Below are 19,896 nucleotides of genomic sequence, written 5' to 3' on the forward strand. Positions count from 1 at the left end.
AATGGGCACCCTTTGGTGCATTACTGTAGCTGTAAAAACACATAATGATAGTACAAAGTAAACCACTGCCACCAGCCATTCTTTGTCGGAAGTGTAACCTAATGTTACTTGAGAAACTAGACAAAGGGGATACTAAGTAACCTCTCCAGCACCCTATTGTAGATAGTGTGTGCTGGGTGTAGAAAGTTACAACTGTAAGTAAAGTCAATTTTACTTCAATGTTTTTGAAAACGGTAGCGTTGGGGAGAATTCTCAAATTTACTAATTCCCTCCACCTTAGAGACCCCCAGCAACTTTGCTGGATTTTGAGGACTTGATTTTCTAACGAGACCCTTTTTCTCACTCTTGTGTATTTTAATGTGATTTTTAGTTTTTAACTTTCTTTTGGTTGTGGAGTCTGACAGACTCCATATGCATCATCTTTTACATTGTCACACTGCACCTTCAGTGCAGTGACACTGGGAAGTCTTTCAGATTTCCCAAAGGTTTCAATACCTTCTCTGGGATAAACTACTGTTTCCCAGAGCTATAAAGTGAAATTGACTTTACATACATGTAACATTGTAGACCCAGCACACACACTTACAATAGGGTGCTGGAGGGGTTACTTAGTATCCCCTTTGGTACATGAGAAGCTAGACATTTTTGTTAGCCTTTCCTCGATCAATGGCTGGTGGCAGTGGTTTCAATTTAACTACCATGGTGTGCATTTACTGTGGGCTGCGTTACCCGCAGCAGTAAAGCACCCATGGGTGACCTTTTTGTCAAAATGGCCCTGGTCGTCTTTTTTCGCCATTTCTATGTGGAAAGGTCCTTCTCGAGACTTTGTCCGCCAAACCAGGTTTGATCCCATTGTTTGCTTTGCCTTTGGCGGGATTCACAAGTGAAGCCCGCCTCTGGCTCCAGGGTGTCTGGGGTGGGCAGGAAGTGAGGGAGGTGCCCGGAACTCTGTGCTTAGTCTCCTAGGAGACCCAAATGCACTCTGTAGTGATTGGCCAGCTGACTGTCTGGCAAGGACAGCCACCCTACTGGGTGACTGATAGCTAGGCTTCTGCCTTGGAAGGCAGTTGACCACTTGACAAAGGAACCGAAGAAGAACTTGAAGAGGACGCCTGCCGCAACTCCTGGATCGTTGGTTTGCCTGGTGAAGCCCTGCTGCTGTGCAGAAACTCCAAAATGTTATCGACAGAGAAGCCCCTGCAAGGACGACTTCGCCCCTTGAGTTGGTGGGACCAATCAACTCCAAAGTAAGCCACTTGGACATTCTCTTGGCGCTGGTTGCTTTTCTACAGTTGCTGCTGGAAACCAAAACGCCAGGGAGAAGAACACCAGATTGTATGCGTTGCTTTTAAGTTGGCCAAGAGCTCCAGGAAGATCCTCCGGACTCCCAGGAAGCAGGACTGACCAAGCCTAAGCCCCCTCAACAGTGCAGGACCCCAGAAGCAAGGAAAGTCCATCTCGACAGCCAGAAACCGCAGTGTTGCTATTTGCAGTGGTCGTGAGGAGTTGAAACACTGAAGTGGCACTTGTTTGAAGATTGCCGGTTGCGATCGGTGACCGTCCCATTGCAGAGTAGGAGTCCCCTGAAGTCCTCCCTCTTGTCCCCACGACTGAGGCCCAGGAACCGTGAGACCTGCAGACCTGCAGAGGTACAGGGGGTCATCTGCTGCACTTTTCTTCATTCCAAAGGTAGTGTAAAGCCTGAAAATACTTCTCTTGTGTAACTACACTTGTTCCTGGTTGGCGAGACTTGTTGTGGTTGCTCTGTAGAGGTGCTTATAGATTCTTTACCTCACAAGCCCAAACAGCTTGTGGCCCTACTTTGAATTCTTCTTTCTTCAGGCTTTTAAAACGTTGTGCAAGACTTTTACTTGGCTCTGAGAAGGTCTTCTGCTTCAACTAGACTTTTGCTCGATTGACTTTGGCTTAGCCTGGCTTCCTGAATGACTCCTCTCCCCTCTGTGAATGCGTTTGGGCTTTGTTTCAGGAAGGGGTTAACTAACTTTGCATGGGGGTTTACAAACGTTCTTACCTGCTTTGATATTTGTGAGATCTGTTAGATTAATCTTTTCCCTTTGACAAACTTAAGTGTGTGTTTTGAAGTGTATTTGAGTGTTGCTGTTATATTGCTCCCTTCTGAAGAAGGCTTATTCTAACTGACTAATAATTGTTTATTCAAGAAACCTTGTGTTTAAGTGTTTTTATTTGAATACTTGTCACTGTGAATCTGTGTAACTCCCCTACAGCTCAAATTGACCCCTCTTGAGACGTACCTGGCTGCTCAACACGCTACCAAAACTGTGGTACAAGCTTATACCAAAGTTTGGGTTTCCCATACCTGTAGTCAGAGTTGTTGTGTTTATACTTGAGATTTCCCATGATGATTGAGATGGGGGTCTATTACCCAAAGAGTTGCAGGGCCCTAAGATAACCCCTTGCTAATAGTGAAGTCCTTTTTTAAGATGTGTTGGTAAAGCCAACATGTATGTGGAAGTCTCAGTGAAGAACAGAGCAAGACCATTTCTTGGATGTGTTCTCCCAGTACCACCACTTGAGGGGCAGCCCAGGGGAGGGGGATCCTTGGACAGAACTCAATTGATCATGACCAGGCAAGCAGCGGTAGAGTTGGGGACTTTATACCTGTTCAACCCAATGGAGATGGTGGGATAGAAATGGGCAACTTACCCACTGTACTGCAATTCTGCCAGAAGCCACTTTATAGTCTTGCTTGGCTGACTTTTTTAGTTCTGTTGGAGAGGGTCCAGGGGTTGCTGGAGCAGAGTTCACCTTCGAATTGGGTCTAGCTAGTCGGCGATTCTGCACGCTGGCATTGGACAGCTGAACTACTGGCACGATGGCGGAAAGGACCACCACGATGCAGTCTACATTGCAGAATCTTGGGACATGATGCCGGCAGGAGACCATGATGGGCACCTCGATCAGACTGCAGAAGACAACCCTTGTATCCAATAAACAAGCTGGTCCTGAAAGGCCCCTCTTCATGCCTGGGGAGCTGCAACTGCAGAGGAAGGACTCTTGCTTCACCAGGAGTTTCTGCTGAATCTGTCTACTAGAGACAGCGACTGTTGCAGCGAGGTAACCCAGGTGGGAGCACATTAGTCCATGAACTATATCCTCGTGCAGGTGTTGAGGCTGGTAGTGACCCACCGGTCCAGGGTTTCAAACACTGAGCAATGAATTAAGGAGATCTGACATAGCAGCAGGCCTTTAACGGCATGGTTGCTCAATGCAGTACTGGTTGGCTGCAGGTCTTCAGTAGGATGCTCCTCTTTAAAAAAAATGGCTGCAGGGGTCATTGACTGCCCCGCACCCACATCCTAAATTCAAGCTAGTTGTCCAGCAAATCCACTAATGGTAAGGATCTGCACTATTCACGTTGGCATAGGCTGCCCAATCATGGACAACCACTGGCCAAACATTCTGCTCAGCAACAGACACTGACAGTTGTTCACTGGGTCCAGATGGTTTTAGCCTCCATTTAGCAACAGACACTAACACTTTGCCAGGGAAGGGTCTTTCTACATGACATGTTTGGCTTTAATAGTGATGGAAGGCCAAAGTACAAGATGAGCAAAATCTTGTGGCACAACCTTTTCAGAGCACATGGTACTGCTGCATTTTACTAAATAATGCCATTAGGTCCGTGCAAGAATGTTTTAAAAAATGTAGAATCTCCACTGCCGCCCGCCCATCCTAGACACATAATGCAAGTAAACTTCCTAAAAACACGAGAAAGGGACACCCCAACCACACCTCTGTAAGGTGATGTGCACAGCATAAAACGTTTCATAATGGGGGACAATGCCCCTGTACTGATGGCCATAGATACTGATCAGTGCTCTCAAAACAGATGAACACGGTAAGTAGAACAAAAGGGTTTTACTTGCCTTCAAAATTCAAGACTGGTTGAAAACAGGATTTAATTGGTGTGGTCGGTCCTTAGGGTTCTATGGAGAGAAAGCCACGAAGAGAAAATCTTTCCCAACGGAACGCCACCATTGATGTTTAGTTAAGTGTGTTCCCTGTAGAGCACACATTGGCAGTTCCTACTTGCCCAGGAGGTGAGGGTGATGCTTGTCCCACTGAGATGACAGTAATAGTTTCAGGCTTCGCATCGAAAGTGTGCTCACATTTTACAGGCTGCCTATTGCTTTGTTTGGATGTTCTTAATTCTTCTAACAAGTTTTCATACTTTTTTTCACAGATGTTGATGGCAAAGTTATCCACCTTGTTGAGAGGGCTCCTCCCCAGGCACAGCCTGCTGCAGGTGGCTCATCTGGGGCCTCCACCTCTACTTCCAGCAATGGGGCAGGAAGGGGAGCTGGCCCCACTGTGCATGATCGCAATGCAAACAGCTATGTGATGGTGGGAACTTTCAACTTGCCAGTAAGCATAACGGACACTCAGCAAATCCAGGTGAGTCCTGGTGGCTGTGAGGAGGCTGATTTGCCTTCCCAAGTTCTGCAATCAGTTTCCTTTTCCCCGTTTATGAAACCTGGCACCCAAAATCTGTTTAAAAGCAAATGGCTATTTCAAGTACAGTACTTTCTTCAGCTGCCTTTTTTGTATGTTAGGGGAACCTAAATGCAGACTTTCTACTGCATTTTGTGGGCTGCCAAGATATGGATTTCTTCTATGGCCATGTCCCATTTCACTCTGAAAATCCTGCATTAACTTTAAGGCAATGTACTGCATGTGTTTTTTACTTGTGGTTTTTAAATGTATTTTGATCTTTTCCTCCATGAGAAGTGATTTATTTTTTTTAGCGCTGGTGGATACTTACAGGGAAGTATAATGTCATGTGTATATTGCCCTACATGTATGTTGACCTCACAGCACATGGCTCTAAGAAAAGACTGGTTTGTCTTTAATGGGATAGTGGGAGAGGCGGGTGTGAAACCTGTGGTATTGATGGGTGCAGGTCTGAACTACTTGGAACCCAAAAGTGGATCTGCTTTCTACGGGTTTAGCGGAGACACTTAGGGGAGTATGTATTCTGTAGGGGAAGAGCCCAAGATTTGAGACCAGCATTTTTATTCTCTGGTTAGCCACTGATTGTGTGGGTGGCGTGATGGGGCTGCAGAGGAGGGCTTAGTTGTAGCTAGATTAGTGGTTATGTACGAACAGCTATGCTGGTGGCGCCTGTGTGTAATAGTTAGCATTCTTAGGTTGTTTGGGTGATGGGAGGGACGCAGTAGGGTTGTTTGGGAGACTGAAGGGGAGCAGTAGGCCTTACAAGGCAAAACCTGGTGGTGGTCCTGCAGTCATTTCAGTTTCTCTTTGACACATTGCAACTGTCATTCAATCCCTCTGTCTCCTGTCTTGCACAGCCATTTCTTGCTCTGCGAGTGAGCCGAGTTTGCCGATAAGGGAAGGGGGCAGTCTAGAGACTTCACTCCTTACTATAATCTACATAAGGGTTCTAGAAGGCAAGAACATTTCGGTCAGAGAAGGGTCTGCCTGAAAAGCAGACCAGTCGCACATTTCTGTCTTAGTATGTTTTGACTGTGATCCATCTCAAATCCCACTTGTGCAGATTCTGTGCTTAGTGTCTAGCTGGGACATTTGCTGGTTAGGGCAGCAGATGGTGTTCGTCATGCTATCTGGGCTAAGGGCAGAATCCTTGCTAGTTTGTCAGAGATGCTACAAACCTGCAGGGGATTTTTCACAATTAAATTAGCAGGAAAGCTGTGACAAAAGGAGTGAATTTACAGAAGTGCCCCACAAAGCTGGGTGTACAATCTCTTAGCCTAATGGGTTGTGGGGGCTGTCGGAATGAAGAATCCAATGAAAGAAAGGGCATTTGGGCATGGGGGCGGGGAGATCATTTGGTGATTAAGATTGCAGAGCAATTTGAATGGCTGTATCCCTTGCCTTTCCCAATTTATTGATGCTACCCATTTCCTTGGAAATCTTTGTGCAGCTAAATTCTGAGTAAAGAAGCTGTGCAGTTTCTCATTTAAGAACTGCCCCAACCCAGGGAGGGACTGTCCGGGATTATCATATGCAGAAAGGGGATCTCCTGAAGCCATAAAGGCTACTGCCTCACCCATTAACAGCTATTTGCACTAACAAAAGTGGTGAGGGCCTTCCTGGAGTGAGGATTCACTGATCTGTATCTTAATATTTACATTTTTACACAATTGGGCATGCTTTCTGGGATGAGTGTCAAATTAAATTAGTGAAACAGTTGGACATTAGTTCCAAAAGCTACAAAATGACCTATTTTGGCCATAAGCGCTTCATTTGGTTTTCAGTTTTCTGCTGCGTTGTCAAATAGACCCCCTCGTTGTGTCCCAATCTTAGATCGCCAGCTGAAGCGTGTTATGATATGATATATTTTATTTGTATTTCGCTCCTACACAAGTGTTCAGGGCGAGGGAGGTGAACGAGGGAGGACCCAAATGATCTTACTAGGCCCAGTGACATTGAGAACGCGCACGTGCAGGGGGAGAGGGAAAGGGTAAAGTGCAAGGGAGAGGTGGAAAGTGCTGAGCAAGGAATAAAAACTTTGTGCAGCTAGCAAGGTGGCAAGTGCAAGGTTTAAAGAACAGACAAGGGGTATCTGACAGCAAGTAAGGGGTCTGTAGGGTTACAGATACTGACCCAAGTGCAAGGGTTGCCAATAGGCAGTGCAGGTGTGTGGCTGGGTGGGACAGGGACCTGGGCCTGAAATCAGGGTATCCAGGTTTACTGTGCCTAAGCAGACAGATCAGCAGGGAAGAGGAATACATTGAGAACCATCTCTCGTTCCGGAAGCACCTCGTTTCAGAGTGGCTGGGAGGCTGTTCCAGAGGGAGGCCCCAGCAGAGGAGAAATCAACCCCACCCCCCAACTCGTTGCTTGGAGAAGCGACTGACCCTGGGGGAGTTGGAGGAGCGAAGAGCTCGAGTGAGAAGCTATTTACAGAGGGGAGAGTTGAAGGTATTTTGATCTCAGGCCCCAGAGAGCCTTGTGGACCATGCAAAGGGTCTTGAATTTAATCCTTGCAGCCACTGGGAGCCAATGATGAGATTTCAGGTCTGGAGAGATACGATTCCAGGGCTTGAGGCCAAGGACAAGTCTCTCAGTCCTGTTCTGGAAGAGTTGCAGAGGGCAGAGGGCAGAGAGTAGAAGCAGGACGATTTAGGAAGAGACTGTTGCAATAGTCCAGCCTGGAGAGAACCAGAGCTCTAGTTTCGGTAGGCTTCTGGCGGGCAGTGACCGATTTTCTATACTCTGGCCTGGTGGGCAGATGTATAGAAAGCCAACCTAGTATTGTGACAGTGACACCTCTGGGAGCTGTAGCCAAACCAGTTCAAGGTAGGTGGATGAGTGGTGTAAGCAAGTCCCAAGAGGTGGTGAGCTTGTAAGGTGTCTCCAGTGAGCGCACACAGTGAATAGTCGAGGAACACACTTAGACAAACTGGTATAACAATACATCTTTACTTATGGCCAAATCACAGTGAAAAATGACTACCAGGTAATATCACACAACACTAATAATAGATACATATACACAATTACTGGAGTAGGGCAAAATGCAGATCAAACCCATGAAAAGGAAGGCACAGATTCGTATAAGCACTACAGGTCCAGAGAGATAAAAGCCTAGCTTCAGAAATACATCCCTAAGATGTATTGGGCTTTATGCCTAAAGCAAAGTTATGTTCTCTGGGGGTCCAATGAACAGTTCCAAGTGTTAGGACATGTTACTCTAACGAACAAACATGTCTCCCGCCTTCGGAGTGTTTGTGAACAAGCATGGCAAAGCCAAACTATTACATAAAATATCTAAATTTTAAGAGGGAGTTGGGGGTTTAGGTAAGTATCGTTACAACTCCATAACCCCCCACCCCTCCCTACCCCCTGATTCTTCATAGACCTTGGTAGGTCTGCTGGAGAGGGTCCAGGGTTACTTTTTTCACTGTCTGCCTCAGCCCTTGATCCCCAGGGGCTGCAGGTTCGAACACTCCTTCAGCGACTAATGCTGGTGCAAGCTCTTCCAGTTCAGAAATGCAAAATAACTCTGCGCAGGGATTCCTCTTCGGACAAGACTGGACACAGGTAATCAGTTTCGGATGACTGCCACCGATGCACATCCACGCAAAGGGATTCATTTGCCGCGGTCAGACTTTCTCCCATCCCAGAGTCCCCTTGATGCTAGGACCACAATTTCGCAGAGGTAAGTCTTGTTGCACAGGCTGAAGGCCCCCCCCCCCCCAAAAACCCAAACATTCCAGGACTCCACTCCAAACGGCGTCGTCTGCAGCACGGTAGCCTAAACTCTGAGCTGCTCAGCCACTGGGTGGTCAAGGGGCACTTCTGAAGGCTCTTTGTAGGACTCTGAGCTGATTTCGCAACTGGGTGTTCCCTCCACTCCAAGGGTCGCAGCTCACTCGCAGGACTGGTGGAGATCTTCCACAAGACTGGGCTCTACCAGGACAGCAGCAGAAGTTGGTTGCCAGGCCTCCTTCCAATGGGTCTCCGGTCTCGTTTGGGTCTTGCAGCTGGGTAGGTATCTCTTGTGGGTGCAGTAGTCCTCTTATGCCAAAAGCCAGGTAAGAGCTGAAACTCCCACTGGCCAACAGATCTGCCGCCTCCCCCACCCCTCCAAGCAGTGGTCCAATCTGGACCTCTAGTAGCAAAACCTATGCTTACCATTCGGATGCCCTGTTATGCATCATCAGCCATCCAGCTTGGTGACAATATGAGGAAGTAGGTGTGAAGTAAGGGATTTCACAGGATCCTGGTAGCTAAGTTAATGATCTTGTCGAGAGGACCGAGCTTAGTTGGGGAGTCAAAGAGGATGCTGGCACAGTAGTCCAGCTTGGAGAAGACAAGTGGTTAAGAGATGCTTGGTGATGTTGAACAGTGGTGCCTGATTTTCCGAATATTTAGGAGAGCTACTGTTCCAGTTTTGGAGATGAAAGTAGAGAAGGTGTGTGTAGGGCCATAAATGATGCTGAGGTTTCTAGCTGAAGAGTATGAGTGTGTTTGGTGAGAACTGGATAAGCAGAGGAAGAGATGAGGGAGCTTTTGCAAGGGAAGAAGAGTACCTTTGTTTTGTTTAACAGCCGAGCGCAATGCCATCCAATATTTATTGGCAGAGACAGTTGGAAATTTCGATGGAGATCAGAGGAGAGTGCAGGAAAATAGATTTGGGTGTCAGCAAACAGTTGGCATGAGAGCCCAAAGCAGGAGCTTAGTGCTGCGAGAAGAGAAGTGTAGTGTGAAGAGGAGCAGACCCAAGACAGCCATGTGGAACACCAATGGAATGAGTTGGTGTTGCTCCAGGAGACAGAGAATTGACTAGGTGCAAGGTAGGATTCAATCCAGGCAAGGGCTTTATCGCGAATGCCAAGAAAGAGACTATTGCGATCAGAGTGATCGACAGTGTCAAGGGCAGGAGAACGGGTCAAGGAGATTTGGAATGGAAGAGTGGTTTGAGTGATTAGCAGAGGCAATGAAGTTGGACACATTCATGAGCAGTTTCTGTGGAATGACTGGAGCGTAAACCTGCTTGTTAGGCTGTTGCAAAGGTTGTGGATGTTTAAGGCAGTTGAACACAACCCTTTTTAAGCACTTTCCCGTTCTGCCTGTCCTTGCACACTTCAATGTTAAAACAGTTTTTCTTAAGTCCAAATAAGGGCTTCATAAAACCATTAATCTGAGGCAGAACATAAATCCACTCTTAGTATACGGCTGTTAAAAGTTGGTAGCGTAGACTAGCAGCTAGGCTTACTTTAAGAGGGCGAGAGGGCTGTAGCTTGGTATATGAAATTGTAGCATGCATATGGTCCAACGAAACACAAAGTATTGTAAAAATAAGTTTAATTTACCAAGAAAATTCTTGGCCAAGTACTATAACATATGAACACAATCGTAAAAAAGAACTCGGTACTTATGTGATACAACTCAAAGTATAACCTTGAGAATACAATCCGTAGCGAGGTTAGTCAAACCTACAACACTTTTAGAATGGCATTCAGCTATTCTTGGAGTAAAACCAGGTTACATATACTTTTAGAATACAATCAGTACTTCAATTGCATTAGACCTGGTCAGTCATGCAGTGACAGTTGTAGAATAAAGCAACCCTGTTTATACATGCGAAATGCATGCATACTGTTAACAAGGTGATTCTGCACAGGACACCTTCAACTGATACAGATTTCAAACCAACAAGGTTGACAAATATATTTGGATTTTGATCTCAAATTCAGTCATGCAGAATATGACCAATTGCAAGCCCACCTACTATGGTTACAGCAATTGAAAACAGCTTAAAAAAAGAGTCGATGTTGGCTGTTGAATTGCACGATGAATTAGGAGTGAATAAACTCACAAATAAAGAGCACCAAGAATCGAGACTTATTTTGGAAATCAATTCTGCATAACGTGTAATCATCTTGAGCTACAATACTGATCTCCTAATTGACGCTAAGCACAAAGTGACAGTGGTATCTATACACTATACAAGTTCTATGGTTGTAGGGTTTGCCACAGACCACTAGCCACGCGAATGGCCTGCCTTTGGACATTTTGTCTCTGTGCAACTGGACACAGAATACTCTGTCTCCATTCAAAACTGTTATAACTTTGCAACATTACTTTTTGAATTCTGTTCAGAGCCAGTCAATGCACTCAATAACTATTTAAGAATGCACTAAGCAAAGCAGGGAAAGCAAAACCCAATTACGCTTTAAACAGGACGCAATGCAGTTCGAGATGAGAAATTGCCTATTGGTTCATAACTATCCGCTGTCTAATAGCTAGTTATACCCAGAATACTTTTATGTAATATACAATCCAGTTTTTAAGGTAAGTGAGAACTTTATAAAGTATTTTAGAATAGCACTGAGCAATTCAGGCATGCCCAAGCCAGGGTTACAGGTTTAGAAGAGCAGCAGCTATTTAAGGTAAGTACGGCCTATATACTTTTTAAGAGGAGCTACCAGCAACTCAATGACCAGTATCAACTTCTATATAGATCTGTTTAAAGCAGACCAGGGAAAGCAAAACCCTGTGATATACTTTAAGAATGACGCAATGTGTTAAGCAAGATTTGGTGCAGTACCCTTTGGGTGCACTAAAACAACCTTGACCACCTGGCAATAGGAACCCAAACTTTGGTATACGTCGGTACTATACAGGTTGGTAGTTTGGTGGAGCAGCCAGGCTTCTCACGAGGGCTCAATGTGAGCAGTAGGGGAGTTGCACAGAGATTCGCAGTGACACGTATCCAAATAAACACTTCTCTGATGCTTGTTAATCTGCTTAGAATCACATGCTGTGCATATGGTCCGACATCCAGTGGTACCTGCGGAGTATTGCATCTTGTCTTTTGGGGGACCGAAAGGGGACATCGGCATAGGCGTGTCTGAAACACTACCCCTATCGTGACGTGTGTAGTACCCAAAATCCCTCACGCGCTGAGGTCTCTCAGATTGTTTTTTCCGCCCAGATAACTGGTCGCCCACTCGCCCTATAGCGGAGCTCTTCATGAGACATTGTTTATCTTACCGAATTACGGGGGAACTGCCTACGGCTGTGGATTCCGCCACCTAAGATCCGGCGTTCGGACCGCCACGTGGTCGGGCCTTCTGGCCGGCCTACACAGTAGGGAGTGGGCTCGGGGTTTGCCATACTGCTATAAGATGCCTTTCCTCTTTTCCACTTCTTTCCTTTTTGGTCTGGTCACCCTTCCCTTCTGCTATGGAAAGGACTCCATTTAGATTCTGCCCTCTGTGAAGGGTCAGATATCCGTGGAAAGACGAGCACACTTCGTGTGCACTTGTCTCCCCCTAGAGCACTAAAGCGGTGTTCGGCGTATAAACTCCTAAACCTAATCCCTTAAGGAGCGCCAGTTGAAGCGGTGGGCCGCAGATAGTATGTCACGCGTGGAGCCTTCCTCCCCTGCCGCGACACCAGCCGAGAGTGACGGGGGGGTACATCGGATGACCAAACGTCCAACGCGGATGTTGTAGACCTTGAGGCGGACTATTCTAGTGCCGCCACGCCCGTCCCCGACCCTTCTAGGCTCGACTCCGGTCTTGCTACAGGGACCACACCCGGTGACAGGGGCGTACAATCGCACCACACAACCCAAGCGCCCTCCTCGACGATGTCGAAGAAGGCTCAAGCGCCATCGGGTCGATCTGATCCGAAGCCTTCCCCGCATCCGCAGCAGCGCATGACGACTGGGCTTAATAAACTTAAGAAAGGCGCTACTCCCCAAACTACACACGCCGAAGTTTCTGAACAAGAAACTTCGACTTTCAAGGTTTCCAAGGCTCGTGCAGGCCCGAAAACTATGAGTAGGCCTCAAACGAGGCCTCTACGAGGGGAGCCATCATCGGAGGCGTTGTCCCCGAAGATTCGGTGACTATCAGTAAGAGCATTAACAGGATTGCTACGGCGGTGGGTCTTGTACCGGTTTCGCCGACATTTATGGGCCAATCCGCCAAAAGGTTTTCCACGGTTTTGGAAGACGATCCTGAGGACTCTTAGGAAGAGAGCCAGGTACCCCTCTCAAGCACCCTGAGATCCTCAGAACGCCTTAGGGCGGAGGACCCGGTTCCTGCTCAGCTGGGTCCATTTGGGTCATCCAAGTGGACCACGGAGCAATTTGAGGGGTATATGGATCGGCTGCAGCAGGCTTTCGGTGTTTCTGATCAACCTCCGCCGAAAAAAGCTCGGGTAGACCCTAACCCTCATACACAAGTTGCCCAACACCTAGATGTTCAACACTTTGTTGATTATCAAGAAGATGTCCAGAAGGACACGTATAGAGACATCTATACAGAAGAAGAGGAGACTTCTTTTCTGGACAATTATGGGGAAGATCAAGGCGCAACGGACAACTGGGAGGACACCCAGCAGGACGATCACAATTCTGATATAGTTTGCCTCGACTCTCCCCATCTACAATGGTTAGGCAGGCTCCCCCGGTGGATGATCAAATGGCTTTCAACAACACGTTGCAAATTAGCGGAATTCTTTAAAATTGCCACGCTTGAGGCATTGCCTGAACAGGATTTCGCGGAAAACATTGACAAGCCTCCGGCTAGCCAGTATATCCCCCTCTTGAGCTCAGTAAAGAGACGGCTGGCCCCTTTACTCACTCCCGCTCAGACGAGGGCTGTGAACCCAGGGGTCAAAACTCTTCCGGCCCTCCCCCCCACCGACCCGCTTTACATTAAAGGGCATGCAATACCAGACTCGCTGGTGGTGACCAACACTCGCAAGAGAGCAGGGGTTCCCCTTGCCACGAGAGTCACCCCCGGACAAGGAGGCAAAAGGTTATATGCCTTAGGCAAACGGGTCACGTCGGCGGCTGCTTATACCGTCCGGATTGCCAATAACACTACGTTACTGGCAAGCTACGTCGACGCCCAATTGAACCTACTCCAGGAAGGCCTCCAGGAGGTTCCGGAACCAGCCAGAGCCAAGCTTCTCGCCTTTGTCTCAGAGGGTAAACTTGCCAATCAAAATGTTGTAAAGAATACCCTGGACTCCGCAGAGACAGCAGGCAGGTCTCTCGCACAGGGTACTCTCCTAAAGAGACACGCGTGGCTGCGCACGTCGGGTTTCAGGCCTGAGACCCAGGCATCCATCATCAAACCCATAGAAGAGGCCAACCTCTTCGGGAAGGCGGTAGACGATGCGTTGGAGACAGCCAAGAAGGAGCATGAGACTAAGTTGCTGCACGAAATTTCCCAGAAACCCTCTTCACAGAGGGGCAGCAATTCTCTGCGGTCCTTTCGAGGACAAGCCCGCGCCGCTCAAAATAATTTCGGCACGGGCAACTTCAATGCAAGTCAACCAGCTGCAAGCCCCACTTACTGCCCCCAGAGGGGTCAGAAGCGCGGAAAGAATAGAGGCAGAGGCTCCAATTCCAGAGTTGCGTCAACCTCGGGTCAGAAATGACCACCAAGTTCAGGTCCCCTCCCATGTCTCCCCGGTCGGGGGGCGATTAACATCTTTCCTCAAGGCATGGGAGGGGATAACTTCAGACCAGTGGGTATTAAAGACTGTCGCCCACGGTTATTGCGTGGAATTTGCCCGACCCCCACAGTTCAGACTGCTCACCTGCTTCAACAAACAGCGCACGGAGTGTGGTCCTCTCAGGTAGCGTCCAACCATATAAACCTACTGGAGCTACTGGCAGTGTTCAAAGCATTGAAGGCCATTCAGGAGCAGCTGCAAGGGAAGACAGTACTGGTCCTAACCGACAGCACAACAGCAATGGATTATCTGCACAAGCAGGGGGGCACTCGCACTCCAGGGCTATACAAGCTGTCCCAAAACATCTGGATATGGGCTTTCAAACACAAGATGTTCCCGATATCCCAACATGTTCCAGGGGAACTCAATCTTCTGGCAGACATACTCAGCAGAGATTTTCCTCTGCCAGAAGAATACGAATGGCGTCTACACGAAGACATTGTATCCAACGTCTTCGCAGAATGGGGGTTTTCAGAGATCGACTTGTTCGCTGCTCAGGAGAACGCCCAATGCCAAGATTACGCCTCCAGGTACCCCCAGAACCGATCCAAGGGTAACGGTCTCTGGATAACTTGGTCGGGGAAATTTGTTAACGCTCCCCCCCTAGCCCCCGACTCACCTTCTGAACAAGATAGTGCACAAGATGCACCAGGAACCAGTCACCATGATTCTGGTGGCTCCCATGTGGGCTCGCCAACCCTGGTGCGCGCACCTGTTGGAAATGTCCCTCTCCCCACCAGTTAAGCTGCCCTACCCGTACAACATGTTGTCTCAGGACAGGGGGGAGACTCTGCACCCATGCTCACAAACTCTGAACTTAGCGGCCTGGCTCCTGATGTCATAGAGTTTGGACATCTGCAACTCCCTCAAAGATGCATGCACATACTGAGGGAGGCAAGAAAGCCTAACACACGTTATTGCTATGCCAGCAAATGGAAACGTTTTGTCATTTGGTGAAGTACCAAGGCGTCAATACCACTGGTTGTTCGCCTTCACACATTGTGTTATATCTAACCCATCTGTTGGACTCTGGATTAGTCTTCAATTCCTTAAAGGTTCACCTAGCGGCGTTGTCAGCCTACACCACGTCACAGCAGAAGGTGTCGTGGTGGAAAATACCTGTGATTAAAGCCTTTATGGAAGGGGTTAAAAGAATGTATCCCCCATCACTCACCCAACCCCTGGGTGGGATCTAAATGTGGTTTTAACTAGGCTCATGGGACCCCCTTTTGAGCCTATGCATAAAGCTAGTCTGAAAGACCTGACTTGCAAGACAGCCTTTTTAGTAGCTATCACTTCTATCAGAAGAGTTAGCGAACTACAGGCCCTCTCGGTCTTGGACCCCTTTGTTACAGTCCACAAAGATAAGGTTCTGCGCACTTATCCCAGATTTGCGCCGAAATTTATTTTGAAGTTCCAAGTGAACCAGTCAATCGAACTACCCACGTTCTTCCAGAGACCACCTAACATGAAGAAGCCTTCACACACACTGGATGTGCGCAGGGCAGTCATGTTCTACATGGATAGAACGAAACCACTGAGGAAAACTAAACCATTCTTTGTTTCAGTGGCAGCTGGTACAGAAGGGGACCCTGTCTCTAAATCAGCAATATCAAAGTGGATTGTCAAATGCATCACACTGTTTCTCTCTGGCAAAGAGAGAACTGCCCTTCAAGCCTAGAGCACATTCTACTCGAGGCACTGGGGCATCCATAGCATTCATTGCAAATGTTCCCCTAGAGTCCATTTGCAAAGCGGAAACCTGGAGTTCTGTACACACCTTTACAAAACACTATTGCCTAGACACACATTCTAGGTCTGATTCTCAGGTGGGACAAGCAGTACTAAGACCGCTTTTTTTTCTACTGTTCCTTCTCACAACCCACCTCCAACTCCGGGTACTGCTCGCTAGTCTATGCACAGCATGTGTTTCTAAGCAGATTAACAAGCATCAGAAGACATGCATTACTTACTGTAAAAGCATTTCTGATGATTGTATCTGCTCGGGGTGGAAGGAACATAGACTTCTTACTACTTGCTCTCTTCATGTACTCACTCACTATAGCCTTGGGCTCCCTCATGGCAGAAAAAATACAATCGGAGGGACCTGGGCGCGTGAGGGATTTTGGGTACTACACACGTCACGATGGGGATAGTGTCTCACACACGCCTATGCCGACGTCCCCTTTCGGTCCTCCAAAAGACAAGATGCAATACTCCGCGGTTACCACTGGATGTCGGACCATATGCACAGCATGTGAATCTAAGCATATGCAATCATCAGAAAGGCTTTTACGGTAAGTAATGCATGTCGTGATCCAGGTTTCTTGATTAAACAATTATTAATTTCATTTAACAGTTTGAATTAGCCTTCTGAATAAGGGACAATGTAATAGTAACACACAATTACACTCCAAAATACGCACTTAGCTTCTCTAAATCAAATACCCATTGGGGATGGCACACACTTCCTACACAGTCAGGTGACTTAATTATCAAAGACACTGTGAACATTAATAGATCACTGGTACATTTAGAGCAATACTGTTGAGTGTCAAAAGGGTTATTAGAATAAAACAAGAGATCACACAAATAATGTGAAGCAGCAAAGTACTTTTGAAACCCCCAATGCAAAGTGGGTTAACACTTTATTGGAAGGAAGACAAACAGTCAGAGGGAAGAAGAGTCATTCAGGGAGCCAGGCCAGCCAATGTCAATTGGGCAAACGTCTAGGTGAGCTGAAGCACTTCTTGCAGGGAAGTAAGTCTTGCACAATGTTTTGGAAGTCTTTGTAGAAAAGAAGAATCCATGTAGGGCTACACGCTGTTTAGGCTTGTGAGGTACTGAAGCTGTTAGCAAACGTACAGGAGCAACCAAAACAAGTCGCAACTGAGAGCTAGTAAGGCTACACAACAAGAGCTAAGTTCTCTTAGACTGTACGGTACCTTTGGTTGGAAGAAATGGTTCCAGCTGGCTTCTGTTCCTGTGCAGCTCTGCAGATCCTGTTGTTCCTGGGCCTCCATCATGGGGACAAAGAGGGAGGACGTCTGGAGGATTTCTGCACTGCAATGGGATGGTCAGCGACAGCAAAGGGCAAACTTCAATTCAGTGGCACTTCGCAGTTTCAGCTCCTCGCGTCCCAGCAAATAGCAGCACTGCGGTTCTCAGCTACCACTCTGCACTTTCCTCGCATCTGGGGTCCAGCACTCTGTTGAGATGGCTTAGGCTTGGTCAGTCCTGCTTCCTGGGAGTCTGGAGGATCTTCCAGCAGCTCAGGTCCGACTTAAGTGATGCACTCCATCTGGTGTTCCTCTCCCTGGCACTTCAGTTCCTGCAGCAGCAAGGAAGTACAGCTGGCTCTGAGAGGATGTCCAGACGAGTTCACTTTGGAGTTGATGGGTCCCACCAACTCAAGGGGAGAAGTCATCCTTGCAGGGATTCTCTAGTTGAGGGGAATTCAGAGCTTCAGCACAGCAGCAGGGCTTCACTGGACAAACCAGCGGTCCAGAAGTTGCAGCAGGTGTCTCTTTCCAAGTTCTTTCGGATTCCTTTGTCCAGTGGTCGACTCTGCCTTCCAAGCCAATAAGCCTCGCCGTTTATGCAGGTTTCTCCCATCCATTCCAGCCTAGCTGCCAGTCAAACAGCAGAATGGCTGTCCTTGCCTGACAGCCAGCCGGCCAATCACCTTTTGGGTGCATTCCTGTAACCAAGGGGATTAAGCAGAGTTTCGGCCACCTCCCTCACTTCCTGCCCCTGCCACACACTTTGGGGCCAGAGGCTGGATTCACTCGTGAATACTGCCAAAGAAAGAGACCACACCTGGTTTGGCGCGCAGAGTAAATCTCAAGAAGAACCTTTCCACAGAGAAATGGTGAAAAAAGACTGGGGCCGTTTTGACAGAAATGGCACCCTTAGGTGCTTTACTGCAGCTGCGAACACAACCCACGGTAAAAACACACCACAGTAGTTATAAGTAAATCACTGCCACCAGCCATTGATTGTAGAAAGGGTGACATAGGAATGTTACATGAGAAACTAGACAAAGGGGATACTAAGTAATACCTCCAGGACCCTATTGTATGATAGTGTGTGCTGGGTCTAGAAAGTTACAAATGTGAAGGTGTTGTGTGTCACAATGTATAAAGATGATGCCTATGGAGTTTCAGACTCCACAACCAAAAGTTCAAATCACAGAAAAATACACAAGGGAGTGGGGGGGAGGGGAAAGGGTGTTGCTCTCTGCAGGTAAAACATCAAAGTCCTCAAAATCCTGCAAAGTTGCTGGGGGTCTCTAAGGTAGAGGGGAGTTGGCACATTTGTGAGAATTCTCCCTAACGCAATGTTATTCAAGGCAGGTGACGCCTATTGGTAAACTTTTACACTCATTCAGTTAAGCAATGATACAACAGTACCAACACTTAATACTCTTTAGAACGGGGGACACACTATTCTAAGTTAACTTATACACTTTTTAGAGAAGCAGAATGCAACTCTAAGGGAAGCATAGTTAATGACTTTCTTTAAAAAACAAATGTTTGTTAGTTAAAAATAACCTTCAACAAAATATATTTCAAATGAGTACAAATGCAATTCCAATAATTAAAAATATTTGTAATCAATACATACACAATTCTCCTCACATTATAACAAGCTCTATTCATTAGCAGAGGAAGTTAAGATGGAAGAGTTCATTCATCAGCGCTATGTCAAAGTTTAACAAAAAATATACAAAGTTCACGACCGCTAATACAATAGCCAGCCTAACATATTTACCACAAAGTGTCAGGATCCATGTTTTTTGTAGATGCTCTAGTTTCATAAAGGCCTGCCCCTTTTTCCCCCAACAGGGAAGGACAGTCAGTAAACCTGTTTTAGCATCTCTCTGGGTCTTCACTTGGCAGAACCTACAATATGACTGATCAGAGTTCACAAGGCCGTAGCGTGACAGGATTTCCTTGCTCTGCAAAATATTCATATTAAATCTCAGGTACCTATTTAACATTCCCCCTACAGGCTATATTGCTAAGTAGGGTGCCAAAGTACCCTGTCTCTTATGATAACAAAGGGGTACCAGAGAGGCAAATGTATGAAATTCATCAACTGTTGAGGCCCACTTTCTGTCATATAGTAGTTTTTTGGACCTGCATGGATTACCTACCAACTCCAGATGAGAACTGCCCATTTCTAGTAAGAGGTGAGAACAGTAGGCATCTAGGTGTGTCAGTGTCTTTGATCCTTTCACCTAGTGCATCATTTTGAGATCTGAGTACAGTGAAGCTCCCTCTGAGGCGTGGATCTTTCTGTATTGGTTCCAAGAAATTCTCACTGGGCTCTGTCCAAAAGAGGTTGGGCCCAATCCAAACCGAACTGTTACATTGGGGAGCAAGGACGGAAGGTGTAGGGCACCCCTCCGAACGTGGTACTCCGGGCAGATGGCTAAGGATCGATCGCTTCTAAACCTCAAAGCTGTATAGTATTTTGGGAACTATTTCTGACTCAAACGTATACAGGGTTTGAGTGAAAATTTACCGAATTTAGAGTCCCTACTTAGTCATTGATTTGCCATGTTCAGCTTGGAGCCATTTGAGTTGTCATGCCAGATTTTGTTCTGAGTAATCAGAAATACCATGTAAAGGAGGGCATCCATCCTATGAATCCTTTCCACTCGCACATGCCAGTGGAAAGTTGATCTTTTCCTTATGTGAGAATTGAATTACTTTTGTCTTGATTGGGTTGATTGGCATTGAGTGAGCATCCACAAACTCGAGGAAGCCATCCAGTAGTCGTTGGAGACCAATTGGTGGGCTGTCGAATGATCAATCATCCGCATATGCTAGCCCCAAAGGTCTGAGATGTTTTGGGGTGGCCATGGTACAAGGTTGTAGA

The 19,896-nt window shown here is 47.0% G+C and overlaps 1 protein-coding gene across 7 annotated transcripts in view; it reads left to right on the plus strand.

Annotated features, from left to right (window-relative positions):
* The window catches only part of BAG6 (BAG cochaperone 6), a 1,121,496-nt gene that overhangs the window by 98,420 nt on the left and 1,003,180 nt on the right, over positions 1 to 19,896 (plus strand). For all 7 annotated transcript variants that reach the window (XM_069635087.1, XM_069635085.1, XM_069635088.1 and 4 more), the window contains one exon: positions 4,226 to 4,437. In XM_069635087.1, coding sequence (XP_069491188.1) covers positions 4,226 to 4,437 — 212 coding nt within the window. The remainder of the gene's footprint in view (positions 1 to 4,225; positions 4,438 to 19,896) is intronic.

This window comes from Ambystoma mexicanum, chromosome 13 (assembly GCF_040938575.1).
Source record: "Ambystoma mexicanum isolate Mex_15411 chromosome 13, UKY_AmexF1_1, whole genome shotgun sequence".
Lineage (NCBI taxonomy): Eukaryota > Metazoa > Chordata > Amphibia > Caudata > Ambystomatidae > Ambystoma > Ambystoma mexicanum.